At 29.7% G+C, this 17,262-nt stretch overlaps 1 protein-coding gene across 2 annotated transcripts in view; it reads left to right on the top strand.

Annotated features, from left to right (window-relative positions):
* LOC142328171 (EH domain-containing protein 3-like) overlaps nt 1-17,262 on the top strand; it is a 78,428-nt gene that overhangs the window by 26,089 nt on the left and 35,077 nt on the right. For both annotated transcript variants that reach the window (XM_075371721.1, XM_075371720.1), the window contains exon 3: nt 14,423-14,587. In XM_075371721.1, the coding sequence (XP_075227836.1) occupies nt 14,423-14,587 (165 nt within the window). The remainder of the gene's footprint in view (nt 1-14,422; nt 14,588-17,262) is intronic.

Here is a 17,262-nt window from a genome sequence, read left to right as displayed (position 1 = left end):
AAAACTAAGAGGAGCAATAGCATCACTAGTAGGCATATAAGTAGAAACATTAGAAATATTATCACTTACCAAAGGTTCAGATACAGAAATAACTTTTTTTATTTTTAAACGCCGTTGGTCATATTAATCATCATCCAATGAATATAAATCACGATTACAAATAACCCAGATCTTTATACATCGGGTCCCTGTTCTCATTTAGTTCCCCTTCAGAATCACTATCAAAACATAATTCACTAATTTGTTCATCTTCAGCAGACATAACCTGAATTTCTTTGTCAGAATCAGAGTTTTCTCTATCGCTATCATCCAGATATCGTATACCAATTTGACTAATTTAGGGTTATAAGTATCACTAATTTTGCTAATTTTTAAGCAATAATAACAAAAATAATTGTCAATAGAATAAACACGGAAAATAAATCAACAACATGCACATAAACAAACTTGCCTCATGAATATCATCTCACTTAAATTAACACAGTTCAAAAATTATCCAATAGATAGCAAAAACAGCTTGATTATGAATTCAGTACGAAACACTGAACATCTGAGACCAACAAAAGACGACTTGGAAGTTGTCCTAAGGAAAGATATAAAATTTTAAACACAGGGATGACACGTACTCGTCCGTCATTCAACTGAGCAAAGATGATCGAATAAGTTATACTTGTCCATTGTATGCAGTGTGTTAAAATTATTTGTATAAAGTGTAGCTCATTCCATTGGGTCATGGAAAGTAAGGGGAAAACCAATAAAGATTGCCACATTGCAGAGTAAAATAGGGTTTTGAGATGCGGTATTGTAGGGAAATGTTGAAAAATTTGATAAGTTAATAGAGTGTAAAATGAAGAGGTCTAAGAAAAATTTTAGAGAAGATTGTGGCAGAAACTTGTGAAAAAGAAGGATAAGGATATTATATTAAGTCACCCTGGGTTAGAAAGTTCTTGAAGGAAGTGTAAAGGGTAAAATTTAACAAAAGAGATAGATTAGAATATACAAAATTCATAATTAAGGATATAGGATGTAAGCGGTATATTTAGCTTAAAAGATAATAAGATGAAATGAAAAAGTGCAAAACCACGTCGCATAATTGAAATCGAACAACCTATATAAAAGATGAAAACTAGATCGGTTGATAATATATTTTAAGATTTCAGATTAAGAAAGACGCTTGTGATGAATTACTCCACAATAAAAACTACATTGTTCAGTCATCTATTAATGCATCTAGGGTTGTTGTTACAATTGAAGGAAGTGGAAAATAAACACTGTGAAAGCAGATAATTTAGAATGTAGGCTGGAGTAGTTAGTTGAGGGGGTAAAAGATAAGTATAAAAAAATGTCTGAAGAAATATATAATTTATTTATAAAAAAAAATTAAGAACAGTTTTTACCATTTTTTGTTATATCTTTTGTAACATATATTTATTTAATAATAGATTATGATTATAGATATTGTATTTATTTATGCATGAGTACATATATGTACTTACTTAATATTCAGTTTTAAAATTGAAGTTTTACATTTTTTTGTGCAGAATTTTATAGTATTTTGCGAAAATAACCATCACCACTTCTAAACAAACTTATTCTTTTAATCATATTTACCCACATTTTTTGTAACGTAGCCCCTGTAATGTTTAAATTTCGTTTTTTATCTCTTGTCTTCAGTGTTATATGAGGATTATTATTTTTCAGAAGCCCCACTGAAAAAAATTTGATAATGTGTGATCAGGAGGAGACCTGGGGAGTCATAATTATTTTTAAAAAATTAAATGGTTTTAGCTGTTGTGTATGCTGTGGTACCATCGTGTAAGATTTATCGTCAGCTGTTAGAAGTCATAAATATGTAATTTGATATCTTCATAAGTGGTTGACACATTGGCTGATACCCCGGATCGAAGTCTGGGTCAGGAGGAGGTTTGGTGAGACCAACTTCTGGCTCACACAGTTCTTGACAGGGCATGGGGTCTTTAGGAACCACCTGTACGGGCGGAGAATTTTAACTGCCCTTATTGTGGGGATCCTGACACACCCAAGCACGTTGTATTCCAGTGCCCAAGGTGAGAGGTGCAGCGGCGAGGGTGTCACGAACACGGTAGCGATCGACGTTGAGTCCATAGTAGAGACCCTGCTGGCATCTGAGAAGAATTTTCACACGATTGCAACGCTCGTTTCGGGGATACTAAAAGAAAAAGAGTTGGGAGCGAGGGGGTGAGAGACAGCCTTGGCTGGAATCGTCGTCGTCTGTCCATTTTCGCGATCACAATACTTCCTTTACTTCGTACAAGGAAGTAAAATTTGTAAAAATTAAACATTTTTTTTCTTTCTAAGAACTATTTTCATGTATTTTAAAAAGAAACTGTAAAATTATGTTTAATATTTAGTTTATTTAAAATATTCATCTTTTAATTAATTCACACTTTGATGTTCACTTTTCAAGGTGTCTCTTCACATTTTTGAAATATTTATTTCATTCAATATAAATAAGGTTTCTGCATTCTTTTTTTATTTAAATTTTTCTGGAATAAAATAATAACAATAGCATGAGGATTTGGAACCTATTGTATATCTGCTTTAAATCTATTTTGTGTGTGCGCGTGTGTGTGAGAAGCTGTAATAAATAGATAACATTTTTATAAATTTGGTCTTCATATACTAGTAATTATAATATTTTTTGAGTTAGGTCTAATGTTGTAAATTTATGTAAAACTAGTTATAATTTGTTATTAAAATAATGTCATGTCTGTCTGGTTTTAAATTGTTTAAAATGTTCCTGGCTGGTTTTTCTTGTTTCAATTGTTGCAGTTTTTATGGTTAACAATGTACTTGTTATTGTTGTATTTTTTGTCTCTTTATTATTGTTATTTTAAATAATAGAAGACGATTAAGTAGTTTTGTTTGGTTGATTAACAGTGCTTGACAGTACCACTTTATTATTGGTTGCGCATTCGACATGCTTCATTTATTTATTTTATCTTTTCTTCTCTTTAAACACGGAAATAATGTAGATAAATAAATAATAAAATCGCTTTTGTCTTCCCTCTGTAATTTTTTTGTTTTTTGTTTTGTTTTTTTTTTTTTTGTTTATGTATTGTGTTTAAATTTTTACTTTATTTTTTCATATCTGCAGTTGAAAAGTTTATTGTTAGATTTCCTTTTGGCGTTATGTAACGTCCTTATCTGTCTATGTAAATATAAATAAGTTTTAAATATTCTTGTTGTCTCTGTTAATACGATATAAATAAATATAGAGTTTAGTTTATTATAAATTTATATATATATTATATAAACATAAGATACAAAAGCTGACTACAATGCTGATGAAATTTTGTCAGCAATTGCCATAGCTTGGAGGTTTAATAACCTTTACTCGTAACGTACTTTTCTGTATTAATAATGAATTATTTAAATTTACAAATTAAAATCAACCGTTTGACGTTAGTTAATACCCATTATAAATGTGCTGACCTATCTCAATTACCTGAAATCTATTATTTATAAATTTTACAATTTTTTTTAGTAATATAGCACGTAAGAAATCCAAAAGGATCTGGAACTTATTGGATAGTCATTGGGGAATATATAAAATTCAGAAGTGAAATAACTCAGAGTAAAAGTAATTAACGTTGTTTATTATTTACTCCTACTGATGTACCCTTACCCTTCATCGAAGTAATAAACCTACTTTTTTTATGATAAGTTCAGCAGAAAATTTCTTTAAATGAAAAATGCAGTGATTAGATTATTTAAAGATATTTTTCACTGTCACCATTATTGTGTAGAATGGATTGTTGAAACGTAATGATGAAGTATTTTGAATTTTACTTTTTTTTGTGTAAATTTTCATGGAAATTAGTAATGAAAAAAATTATATGCTGTATACAGTGCCTTAAAAGGTGAGACAAAACTCTAGGAAGTGATTCTACTTAATATACTGATAAAAAAAAGGTGCAGTGAACATAGGTCCGCCTATTACATAGTCCGTATATTACAAAGAACCTAATAAATTGCTAAATTAATAATAAATATGATTCATAATTAAATATGACCATAAATATATAACTACCGTATAATATAATAATATAATGACCGTAAGATACGTATGACTCAGTACTAAGTATAAGTTTATACTTAGTAATATATAATTAACCTCGATCATTAAAAATTTGAAACAAAGATATTAATGAATTCAATGCTACGTACGAGTATACTATCATTGCATATAGTTCAGTAACTAAATGTCTGAAATTTTAATAAAATTTAAAAAAACGAAATTGGATTAAAAAGAATTCTCCAAAATCTGAATTTTTTTTAATTTTCCTGTAAATTTTGAATCTTTTCAGAAGATACAAAAGTAAAAATAACTAGCACCAACAACTTATTTATCTTTAATTTCATGTAGACTTCAAAAAGCTGAAATTTTAAGAATTATGGTGTTGTAGTTTTAGGTTTACTAAGGATATTGCTATGGCAACAAAAAAAAAATGTTGATTATAAAGAAAGCCATTTGCAACAGAAAACTCGGTCTGCGGAAATATCTTTTGTACCGGGTGTCCTTAAAAGGTGAGGCCAAACTCTAAGAAGGGATTCTACTTTACTGAAGAAAAAAATGTCCAGTCAACATAGGTCCCAAAACGCATATTTTTTCTGTTTGTTCGCCATTTTGTGTTCTTTAAGAAAAAAATTATTTTTCAAGAACGGCTGAAGATAATGCAATAAATTTTTGTACTTGATTTTGAACTAAATTTTTTTAACGTGGAAAAAGTAACGATACCTTCGTTGACAAATTTCAAAATGGAGGTCGTTTAATTTTTCAATGTTAAATATCTTAGGAATTGTGTTGTATTACAAAAATTATGAAGCGTTTTTTTTTTGTGAACAAAACGACACCTTAGTCGTAGAACTCCGACGACAAACAACAGAATTTTTGCAAAAAGTAGGCCTCAACCGATATGGCGGTCATCTTGTTTTTTTAATATTTATTATCGTGACTCACTTTATAACTAAATCAAATTGTCTGATCAAAATTGCTAAAAATTCAATAATTATGGAAATTTATTAATTATTGTTAGAGCTAGCTTAGAAAGAATTAATTCTCAGTAATGAAAAAATCTGAAAATCAAATCCATAGTTTATTCAAACAAATTTTATTTATCCAAAAGGCTACAAAAAACTTACTCTGTGATAATTGCAACTGAAACAGCTGTTTTTTTTTTTTACATTATTTTTCTTTCTATTACTTCCACTGAATTGTGATATCTGTGCTCTGAATTTTGAAAATGTTTTTTTATTGAAAAATGTCGTTAATCGTGTTATCATTTAAAATGAATCAAAATTATACAAATAATGAACTCGCTGATATGCATTTTACATACGGTCTTGTCAATGACAATGCGAGGGAGGCAAAACGGCTTTACCAAGAAAATTATCCAAACCGCCGTCAGCCATATAGAAAATTATTTTCACGTCTTCATGCACGTTTAAGTGAAACTGGGAGAATTAAAGCCGTTATAGTTAGTAATGTAAACCTAAAAACGTTTCAACGACACAAATAGAAGAAAGGGTTTTGAACAAGTTTGCACAGGATCCAGAATTATTTAGCAGAAAATTTACTATCCAAGAAAACATATCTCGTAATACAGTAACGGGTACAACCTGTTCTACCAGGTGATAACCAAAACAAAATTGCCGCCATATCGGTTAAGGCCTACTTTTTGCAATAACTGTGTTGTTTGTCGTCGGATTTTTACGACTAAGGTGTCGTTTTGTTCACACAAAAAAAACGCTTCATAATTTTTATAATACATATTGAGATTGAAAAATTGAAACGACCGCCATTTTGAAATTTGTCAACGAAGAGTATCGTTATTTTTTTCCCACTAAAAAAATTTTATTTTAAAATAATGGCAAAAAATTTTGATACTTTATTTTAAACTCCAGACATTCTTGAAAAATAATTTTTTTCTTAAAAACACATTTTGTGTTTTTTAAGACTCAGACAAAATATGCCTTTTTTATGTTCACTGGACATTTTTTCTTCATTATGTTAAGTAGAATCCCTTCCTAGAGTTTGGCTTCATCTTTTAAGGACACCCGGTACAAAAGATATTTCTGCAGGCCGAGTTTTCTGTTGTAAATGGCTTTCTTTATAATCAATTTTTTTTTTTTTTTTGTTGCCATAGTAATATTATTAGACCTACAAGACCATAATTCTTTAAATTTCAGCTTTTTGAAGTCTGCATGAAATTAAAGATAAATAAGTTGTTGGTTCTAGTTATTTTTACTTTTGTATCTTCTGAAAAGATTCAAAATTTACAGGAAAATTAAAAAAAAAATTCCGATTTTAGAGAATTCTTTTTAATCCAATTTCGTCTTTTTTCTTAATTTTATTAAAATTTCAAACATTTAGTAGTTACTGAACTATATGCAATGATTGTATACTCGTACGTAGCATTGTTTCTGATTTCTGATTTTTAATGATTGAGGTTAATTATGTATTTCTAAGTATACCAAACTTATACTTGGTATTGAGCCATACGACGTATCTTTCGGTCATATTTATCATATATTTATGGTCATATTTACTTACGAGTCATATTTATTATTTATTTAGTAATTCATTGGGTTCTTTGTAATGTAAACGCGTTAATCTTTTGTTTTCTTACTTATTTTTATCTCGCTTTTGAACTCTATTTAAAATCACTGTCAGTGTACTTTGTGCACACCCACCCAAAATCCATGAACTCACATTTGTGGTAACTTACAATTTCATGCATTTGCTAATTTAAGTGCTTGAAATACAGGATGAAACGCTTAAAAAATTTTAATGTATGATTATCAGCTGTACTGCGACTATAGTACCACTATCAGTTGTTTCTGTTACTATTATTTTCTATTGTCAGTTATAAATGCTGTTCATGTATGTTTTGTCTCTGTTAATTCCCCCCCCCCCCCATAATATCTTATTATATGCAGGATAGGATTGTTGTGAATTTAGGATCCTTAAAATAAACATGTGAAATATTTAGTGAAAATCTTCCTAGCATCCCAGCAAAGAGTAGCCGTTAAGTTTTAGTTTAAAAAATACGAGAGGTTAAAGTAAAGATCGTTTCATTGGAAAAAAATTTATTCTGAAAACTTTATATTTTTTATTTCTTACATTACATACCTTATACTACTTCTCCATATAATCGCCACATGAATTAAGACATTTATCGTAGGGATACACCAGCTTCAATATACCTTCGTCGTATTCTTTTGGTGCCAGTCCTTTTAGCTACTAACAGCATTTTTAAGTTCATCGTCACCCGCGATTTGCTTACCGCTAAAACATTCTTTCAATTTCCCAAACAGATGGTAAATAGAAGGAGCTAAGACTGGACTATATGGTGGGTGATCGTAAATTTCCCATCCAAATGTTCTCAGTAAATTACGTATCAGACCCGCAACATGTAGACGTGCATTATCGTGCACCAGGACGACGCCGTCAGTCAGCCGCCTACGTCGCCGATTTTGAATGGCGGGCCGTAACTTATGTAGAGTTTCGCAGTAGGCTTCTACATTTATAATCGTTCCACGTGACATGAAATCAATCGGCAGTATGCCAAACCGATCCCGAAAGACTGACCATCAGTTTGCGTCCAATAACCTTACAATCCAATATACCTTTGTCGTTCTGATTGGTGATTGAGGATGACGCCATTCACTTGACTGCCGTTTAATCTCTGGCATGTAATACGAGATCCACGTTTCATCGTCAGTGACAATCTAATTAAGGAACTCATCACCTTTTTCTGTGTAGCGCATCAAAAATTTCAAAGCAGATCCCATTTTGATTTTTTTGTGACCTTCTCTTTAGACTTGCGGCAGCCAACGTGGATAAACCTTTCTGAAGCCTAAATAGCCATGAGCAATGCGACCGATAACAGCTCTTGAAACATCAGGAAAAAGAAGGGCCCGGTCGGAAATTGTTGAGCGACGATCTTTTCTGATTTCATCATCGACGCATTTCAACAAGTTATCTGAGATTATCCAGGGCCTTCCCGAAGTACTTCATCGTGCACAATAATTCTGTTATTTCTAAACCTTCCACACCATTTTCGGACGTTTCTTTCATTTATTACATTATCACCGTACACAGCAACCAACTGCCTATGAATTTCAGCCGGCTTAACGTTTTGGTGGTTTAAAAAACGTATGACTCCACGTAATTCACTGTCGGCGGCAACATCGATTTTCCTATTCATTTTATTACGTAATAATTCACTACAACGCGACAACTTACAGGCAACAATGCAGTGTGTACATTACTAGCTTGGCCATGAACGACACAGGTTCGCCAGCCTTAAGGAGAGAAATTTCCCAGGGGTCTTTACTTAGAGATATCCCTCATAAAACATTCAACTTATATTAAGACTCCACAGGCCAAATTCTTAGAAATTCTTTAACATAGAATCATTATTAATCTGAAAAAATTATAAAGTACACATTCCGCAGTAAGATTCTGTCTGTTACCGTCAGCCCAAATAAGATTTCAGATACAGAAATACACAAACAAGATTTTTTTTGATTCACATTAAAAAAGTTCTCAAATAGAGTTTGGGAAAATTTTTTACAGGCAACCAACATGTGCAAAACTAACAGCCAAATTTCTACGTTTTATACTTAGAAAACATGACCTCAAGCTCATTTAAATGTATGTGATATTTAACATTCTGGTGGTAGTCAAATACAGGGTTTTTTTTACTATTTCCTTGCCTAGTTTTTTCTTTTGTTTTATAAAAATACTGATAAAACTAATGCTAAAATTGCAAAATTTAAACTTTTAATTTTTGTCCAGCATTTTTTCTTATTTTGATTTCTGCGAAAAACTGTACAGGAATTAAAATTAAATTAATTTAAAAAAAATTATATCTGATCAAGAATTTTCACACCTCTTATGAATAAAAATGTTTTTCTATCGTGTTTTCCTGCTTCTTTTGAATTCTATCAAAAATATTATTGCAGAATTTTCTAAGACCTGTACAAGTTACAACTTTTGTCTCAGTTTATTTAAAATGTTAAACCAGAGCTCTGTCACTTACAGTACAGTTTTTTTCTTCACATGGTTATTTTATTAAAAAATTTTACATAGAAATATAGTATGTATTTTTAATATTTTTTTTAAATTCTGATCACAGATCTATGAAAAATAAAAAAATTGTTTTAATCCTTTGGTCTATCAAAACTTTGACACAGTTAATTCCCAATCGAGTTTTTAAATACATATGTGTAAAACAGTGTTGAAAAAACATAGTTTTCAACAGTACTTTGCAATGATAAGTAATATCAACTTTTTCTAAGCAAGTTCTTTGTTATGAATGATTTTTGCACAATATTAGTGTAATAGTTGATTGATATGTATTCAATTTACCTTTCTGCTATATTAGAAAAAAGGCATCTTTTTGAAATTATGTGTACAAGATCACACAACTGTTTTTAATCATGTTTAAAGTTTGTTATGGTTACCTTTACTTTTATTAGTTGTACAGTATTTACAATTATCTCTTACAAATCTAGTTCGAAAGTTCATGTAGTACATAGATGATGTTAAAAATATTATGTATATATTGCATCTCTTGTTTACATTTCTTGATTTATTAGTGTATCTAATTAGGGCAATATGAAAATATTACTGTATTGACGAAAAAAAAAAACTATAATGTATGTCAAATAAATTTTCCTTTATTTATACAATTACAGTTAGTACTTTATAAGCTATCAGAAATGTTATCCAATTAAGCAGCTGCTGCTATATACAGTTGCATTTTAAATAGGTTCATGGACTGATTATTTGTAAACTATTCTACTTCGTTGTTAATTTTTCTTTAGCATTACATGTACATTTCTCATATTTCACCCCCCCCCACCATTGATTAATTTATGTATTTAAAACGTATGCAATGCTTTTATGTGAATTGAGTTTATATTTATTTGTTTTTTAAGTTTGATTAAGTATTATTGAGTGTTTGGCCTTAACTGTTACATCTTATTACTTAAGTGCATTTAATAAATAGGTATTTATTACCATTATCTTAATAGATAGATAAATAAATCTTGTAATAACATCTTAAAATTAAAATGTTTATTGTTATTGTACAATAAATAAATTTGTTATCCATTAATATTACTTGCGTAAGAGCTATTTCATATTGTGCTAACCAGCTTTTAATATTTTCTGTTTGATTTTTGTAATACTATTTTTATTTTATTTTGCTAAAAAGAATTTAAATTTCATTTTATTTTACTATTTTTTAATCTGTTAAAATATGATTGGTTGGGAAAAAATACTCAAAATATTTACTTGGCTGGCTTTTATTTAGGTCTAGGGATTTTTTATTCCTATCATATTGTCAATAATAAGTTGTAATAATAGCTAAGATAAAAATCATAATCATTGACAAGTTACTTCAGTTTTATTTTGAATGCCTATAGTATTAATTGTTGGGATCCAGTGAACAGAATTCTATCAGAAGTAGTTCATTAGAACCTCAATAATACTTCTCCACCTGTGAACAAACTAAAACCAATAGTTGAACTTCCTGTGACTTGTCACTTCCTGTATCAATGAATTTTGGTCACCTGGATTTTAGATAATCCCTGGGAAAGGGCTGGAACAAGACAGTGTGTAGATCTGCCTACAATAGCACTACTTCACTGTGTTTGTTCTACTTTAATTCCAAACCAGCTAAATGATCTTAATGAAATTTTCTGTTTTTAATACTCTTGTAGATTGGGACTTCAGTTGAAATTTCAAGATACTAAATTTTTTTTATGATCCTTAAACTCTTTCTTAGTGGAACATTTTTATAACTGATTGTTCAAGATGCATTTTAAATAAGTAAATTTATTAACACAAATATTTACTGTTGCTGATAAACAGATTTACTTTAAAGTTAATGTTTTTACAATATCTGGATACTCATGAAGTACTATTGAACATTCTTGAGAGCAGAATGGAATAAATTGAGGATAAAATATGATAGCTACAAGTTTAATAGAATTTTTCTAGTAGATTAATAGGTCTACTCAAAAATATTACTAAATAATAAAAAGGCAATCCTTGGCATAATTAGACATTTTTTTAGGGGCTGTACATAAACCAAATTTTTAAATTTTGATTCATTACTGGAAAGAGAAAAACAGATTCAGTTGAGAGAGAGAGAGAAATGAATTTATTATAAGAATTTTAATATTATGGTTTTTTCATTTCTATATGAAAAAGAATCATTTTAACAGATATTTTCTCCCATCAGGAATGTGTATTGAATACAGTGTTATGTTTTTCATCATGATATATGTGGATTGCTAAAAGTGAGCACTTCTATTTCCCCCATTTTTCTTGAATACAAAACATTCATAACCTGCCAATAATATGACTCAGAATTGACAGATACCACATCTTGAACGAATTGTTTTGTGTGTGTGTGTATTTATAGAATAGCACATGCTACATAACAAATTTGGACTTGCATCATTGTCTACATTAACACTTGGAATACATTGTAGAGAGTTGAGAAATGAATCTCTATTATTTAGCATTTATCAATAATTTCAATAATTGTATTCATTAATTTCATTCGTCACAGTTACTCTATTATATTGATAATTATTATTACTTAATCATAGTATTAAGTTATATTGCTTTTCATCTAAGTTCACATCCCAGCTCTAAAAAAAAAGTTTTAATAAAAAATATTTTATTTTTTTGTTTATGTTGGGCTATCAGAAAATCATATGTTTTATTCAGGTGTACCCTCCTTCTTCTCCACCAGTATCACACTATAAACATTTTGTGTAGTTTTCCTCTTTTTGATATTGTTATTGACTAATAAATACTGTTTAATAGCAGTTAAAATCAAATATATCGAAACCAATTAATAGGGAATGTAAATTTAGAGTTGGAACTAACAGTTTTACTTACACTGTTCATAGTCCTTATCTTTTGTAGGAAATTTTTAACATTTTTTGACCAAAATAGTTCAGATGTATTTGGTTTTTCTTTGGAGGGGGGAGTTTTCCACTCTTTTTGATGTTATGATAACATTCAGTACCCTTCAGAAAGATTTACGGAATTTTTCTGCGTCAACCAAGATGATATGTAGGAGTTTATTGTAAGTCTAATGATGCTGCTATTATTTTCTACTACATTGGCCATATTGTACACAGAAAGTCTGAAAAGTTCCCGAACTAAATTTGTGTAGTCGATACAACTACCGCCATCTCTCTGACAACCAAGGAACTATGTAGTAATATGTCTGACGAGTGTGTATACAAAATTTCATCATGTTTCGTCACTCCAGTCAAGTTATATTCGACCGCGTACGCTGTGTTCATACAACCTTGTGCGAGCTCGCGATATGAAACATTCCAACCTCGTAGGGGAGGCCCTTGTGACGCTTCCGGTCGCCACCCCCCACCCCCTTCCTACTCATGATGGGCTTTAACGGGATAGCGACATGAAACAAATAAGCGCGATAAAATTTTGTGTTCTATTTCAAAAATCTTTCGTTGAAACTTACTCTGTGATACAGTAAGCATTCGGTGATGAAGCCCCATCTCTTACTACAACAAGCACGTGAAGCGGAAAACCGTCAACAGTTGTTAACGACGAAAATGTTGCGAAAGTGCAAACCTGTTGCCTGCTCGAACAACCTCATCTTACCTTTCGGACCGTTGCAGAAGAGCTAATCATCGGTAAAGACGCGGTACGTACAATTCTAACAGAAAAAATGAACCGCCAAAAACTGTGCTCTCGTTTCGTTCCACAATTCTTGACCGAAGAACAAAAACATGGATGTCTTCTTGCGCTCAACACTTCGTGAAACTGTCGATAGCGACCCGAATTTTTTCCAAACCGTTGTAACGGGATGAAAGCTGGTGCTTCATGTATGATCCGCAAACGAAGCGTCAATCCGCTGCTTGATTGAGTTGTGGAGCAGAAAGACCGGCGGAAGTCAGGCAGCAAGAATCTTGATAACATTATTCGACTCAAAGGGCCTGATTCATCATGAATTTGCCCCAACTGGTCAGACCCTGAATTCTAAATTCTATTTGGAAGTAATGAAACACCTGATGCGTCGCATTCGTCCAAATCGGCCCGAATACTGGAATCCGGGCAGTTGGATTCTCTTGTACGACAATGCCCCAGCACACATGCAATAGTTTTAACACATTATCACACCACAAATCAAATCACCGTCTTAGCCCACCCACCCCATTCACCCGATTTTTCTCCAGCAGACTATTTTCTGTTCCCTAAAATGAAGTTGAAGATGAAAGGCTGCTTTTTCGACCACATTCTGGTCATCCAAAGGGCTTTCACCAGGCAATTGAAGGCGATCCCACAAAATGATTTCTCCAGAGTGTTTGACGGGCTCTACGGGCACTGCAACAAGTGTATAACTAGATAAGGGTTCTATGTAGAGGGCTGATATGAGTAAATTTATTTATCTTTTAAACTGTATTTTTATTTAATTTAGTTCAGGAACTTTTCAGACACATTCTGTATTTATATTATGAAAAATTTGCCCAAACAGCTTGTGCAACCTGGTTGGTATATGCAAGATATTTCAATAAAGAAAGTATTTTAACTTAGATATTTTGAATAGTTTTTAATGCTTAATCACATCTTCTGCCTGCATTGTTTAGTTCATCTCATTGGGTATCTTTTAATAATATTCATTGCAATTACCAAAATCTGAAATATGATTATAAATCCTTCAATTTCAAGAAATCATGCAAATTCAGTTGCACAGGTTAGCTAGCTGTTTAGTATGCAAAACTGTCAATGTGCTGTTTGCTAAGATCATTTAAATGTTGAATGCGCATCATCTTACCAGGATGAATCAGATTAATTCTATATCTGCTCACCTTTTGAAGTGAATTAATCTATTTCATTCAACTGCGTGGTATAAAAATTTACTGATACCCCCCCTTCCTATTGATGCGGAAGAATTACTCTTTCAACTGGTGCCTTGAGTTGTGTTTATATTACTTAAAATTATTTTTAATTTTATGCAGATTTCAGTAAAGTATTTTTTTTAAATTATTTTCTTTTGACTGCATCAAATCACTTGCATGGAAAACATATTGACGGCTCTTAATGTATTTGTACCATTTGCTTTTGATCTCAAGATAGCATCAAGTCTTTCATAATACATGGATGTAACCTTTTTTCTTTTATAACTTTACGTATCATAAGTTGTTTCTAAAGGAGATCAAAGTAGTTGAAAGTATCATTTTTCTCCGTTGCATATATGAGTCTTCCATAGTCTGTTTTAAAGCTCTATAACTCTATTATCCCCAAATGCACATTGAGGTTTGTCATTCATTGTACTGTGGTGTAAAATTTATATAAAAATGTTTTTTGTTTTAGGTACATGCATACATCATAAGTTCATTGCGTAATAATATGCCATCAATGTTCGGTAAGGACGGTAAAAAGAAGGAACTTATAAAAACATTGGATCAAATATATGAACAAATTCAAAGAGAGCATAAAATATCACCCGGTGATTTTCCAGATATTAAAAAAATGCAGGTAACTATTTACAATTAATCTGTTAAACTTAAAATTTTGAAAATTTTTTTTGATATAATTGTTAAATGATAGCTATTTTATGATTATTAATTTGTTGCATGACAGTATTGAATTCCTTTCTTTACAGCAGCAGCAATCTTCTAATCTTAAAATATTTGTTGCATTCTACATCTTCAAATATTTTTTTTATATATTATTAATCTTTGTGCTTTATATAGTTTTGGCTTGGAATACTGTGATTTTTTTCTCTTATTTTTTGAAATGATGTTTGTAAATATATTTATGTCAATACGGTTTTACATGGATTAGTCTGAGCCTTTGATTGCACTTAATAAGAAGTAAAGAAGAAGTTAATAAGTTACTATCACCACTTTCCTTAATAACATAAAAACTTCATTTATTTTTATGTGTTTAAATATCTTTCTTTCATAGTGGTAATACATATTTTTACAGTTCAAAGTTTATTAATTATAACAAGATTACTAGCTGTTACTATATGTTTAGCCACTAAGATAAAAATTCAGTAGTAGTTATTGAATTAAACTGCATTAAAGTATTTTAAAATAATGTTTAGATACTTAGATTTTATTTAATAAATCATAAAAAATATTAAACAAGATTGTGCAGTGTAAGAATTTTTTTTTTTATTGTTTTCTATTTGTGATTAATTTCGTATCCAGCTATCTTATATAATTATTGTAGATGTTATATAATCTTACCACTTAGATAGTTATCATCTTATGTAATATAATCTTACCCTGTAAAATTTTAAAGCCTTATGTTTTGTCACACTTAAGTGGTTTTGTTTTACGTTTTAATAGTATATTTACCTTTTATACTGCAAAACAGTGTGTATTACTGGATGGCTTTTTTCTACATTTGAATCACAAAATATTAGAAACATTAAAACATGGATATGTAAAAGAATCGAAGAAATTCATGAAACTGTGTGACCAAAAGTATGAAAACAAAATATCTCATAAGAGATTTTTAAAATCGATCAACATTAAATATGCCATTTACATAGTTGCAATGCCCCAGAACGAATTAAAAAAATTAACTACCAACCTGAGAAAAAAATGTGGCCTGAAATAATTTTATCACTTTAGCAAAGAAACAATATAAAACGACTGGTTTACAAATTAATATTTATTATAATTTATATTTCGTGTATTTAAGTTACTCGCACTACTTTCACTACTATTTGATCTAGATAAATGGATTTTTACTAAATTAAATTGTTCCTTAATTATTATCTATCAGTTTTTTTCAATTTTAATTAGCACAGACACTATTGTTTTTTTTTTTCAGTTTGTCTAAGACCGTCTAATTTTAAAATTAATTTTAGCCTTTCCGTTTTTAACATTCACTTTTGCTTTATAAGCAATTTAATACATTTTTTTTTACTTTGTCAAAATCTGTTGTTCCTTCTGCACTTCCACTTCATTTTTTTTTTTAATTATAGTATATTCTATATTAAAGTAGGAATCTATAAAAACTAATGGTTAAAATATTATTCAGGGAAAGTCCTCATTACATTTTTTATATATTTCAGGATGTTTTTTGACAAGATTTCCTATATGAAAACAAAAAATTTGAAATCTTACAATGTTAATTAGAAATATATTTTGAGATATTTATATTTATTTATAAAAGCCATTTTTTTTTTCAGATTAGAAAATTTTACACTCAAAATATTTATTGGTTGTCTATTATCTAGATACCGTCTGACATTATTTGAAATAGGTCTGCATTTCATTGTTAAAAATATTAAATTTGATATCAAATGCAATAAAAAGTTATATTAAAAAAGAATATATTAAATTAATTTAAACATTTGCTTAAAGAGTATTTAGTAAAATTATATGTAGTGTTGATAAATTTCTTACCCGTATCTCTTGAATTTTGTATTTATGTATGTACAAAAATGTAGTTTTTTTGTTATTTCCTTGCAAACTGTTAAAGAACCAGTGATTGGCATTATAACTGAGATATCTAATATACTGTGTGTCAAAGTATTATATGTATATTGTTTTTTGGAATAGTCCTTTTTTTCATTGGAATATCTACTTATTTTGTACAAAACATATTTAAGATTATAAATTTATTATTTTCATATCATTAATTGTGAATATTTTATTTAATTGTAAGTGTATCTCTAAGAATCAATAGAATTTTATTCTGAAATGTGAGTTATATAATAAAATTAAAAAGGTATTGAGTTTTGAGAAAGGTGTTATTAAGCATTATTTGTTTATACATTATTTTTTATCAACATATTGTGTATACATTGCAGTTTGGTATAATTTATTGATATGCAACTATTGATGAAATTGTTGTAAACTTATATTTTGGAAAAAATTTTGAATATATGAAAACAAAGACTTTTTTTTTATAAGGTCTAAGACCGGAATTGTTAATAATAATATATTTTTAAATGTTTATTTTGTTCAGAACAGGAAATAATAAATTAGAAAGTATTATGTAATATTTAAATCTGTGATTATCAATAAAAATATATTTTTGCATGAATGAAGTTGAAAGATATGTTTATGCTAGTAAAGGTGATTTATTAAAAATTCTATGCAAAAGTAAGAATTGATTACACTACTGTTAGTGAAACATTTCTCCTAGCGCAGTTTATTTTAAAATAAATATTTGCATTTTACTTGCAA

The sequence above is a fragment of the Lycorma delicatula genome, chromosome 7 (assembly GCF_047948215.1).
Source record: "Lycorma delicatula isolate Av1 chromosome 7, ASM4794821v1, whole genome shotgun sequence".
In the NCBI taxonomy this organism is placed as follows: Eukaryota; Metazoa; Arthropoda; class Insecta; order Hemiptera; family Fulgoridae; genus Lycorma; species Lycorma delicatula.
This window is presented reverse-complemented; position numbering and strand designations above follow the sequence as displayed.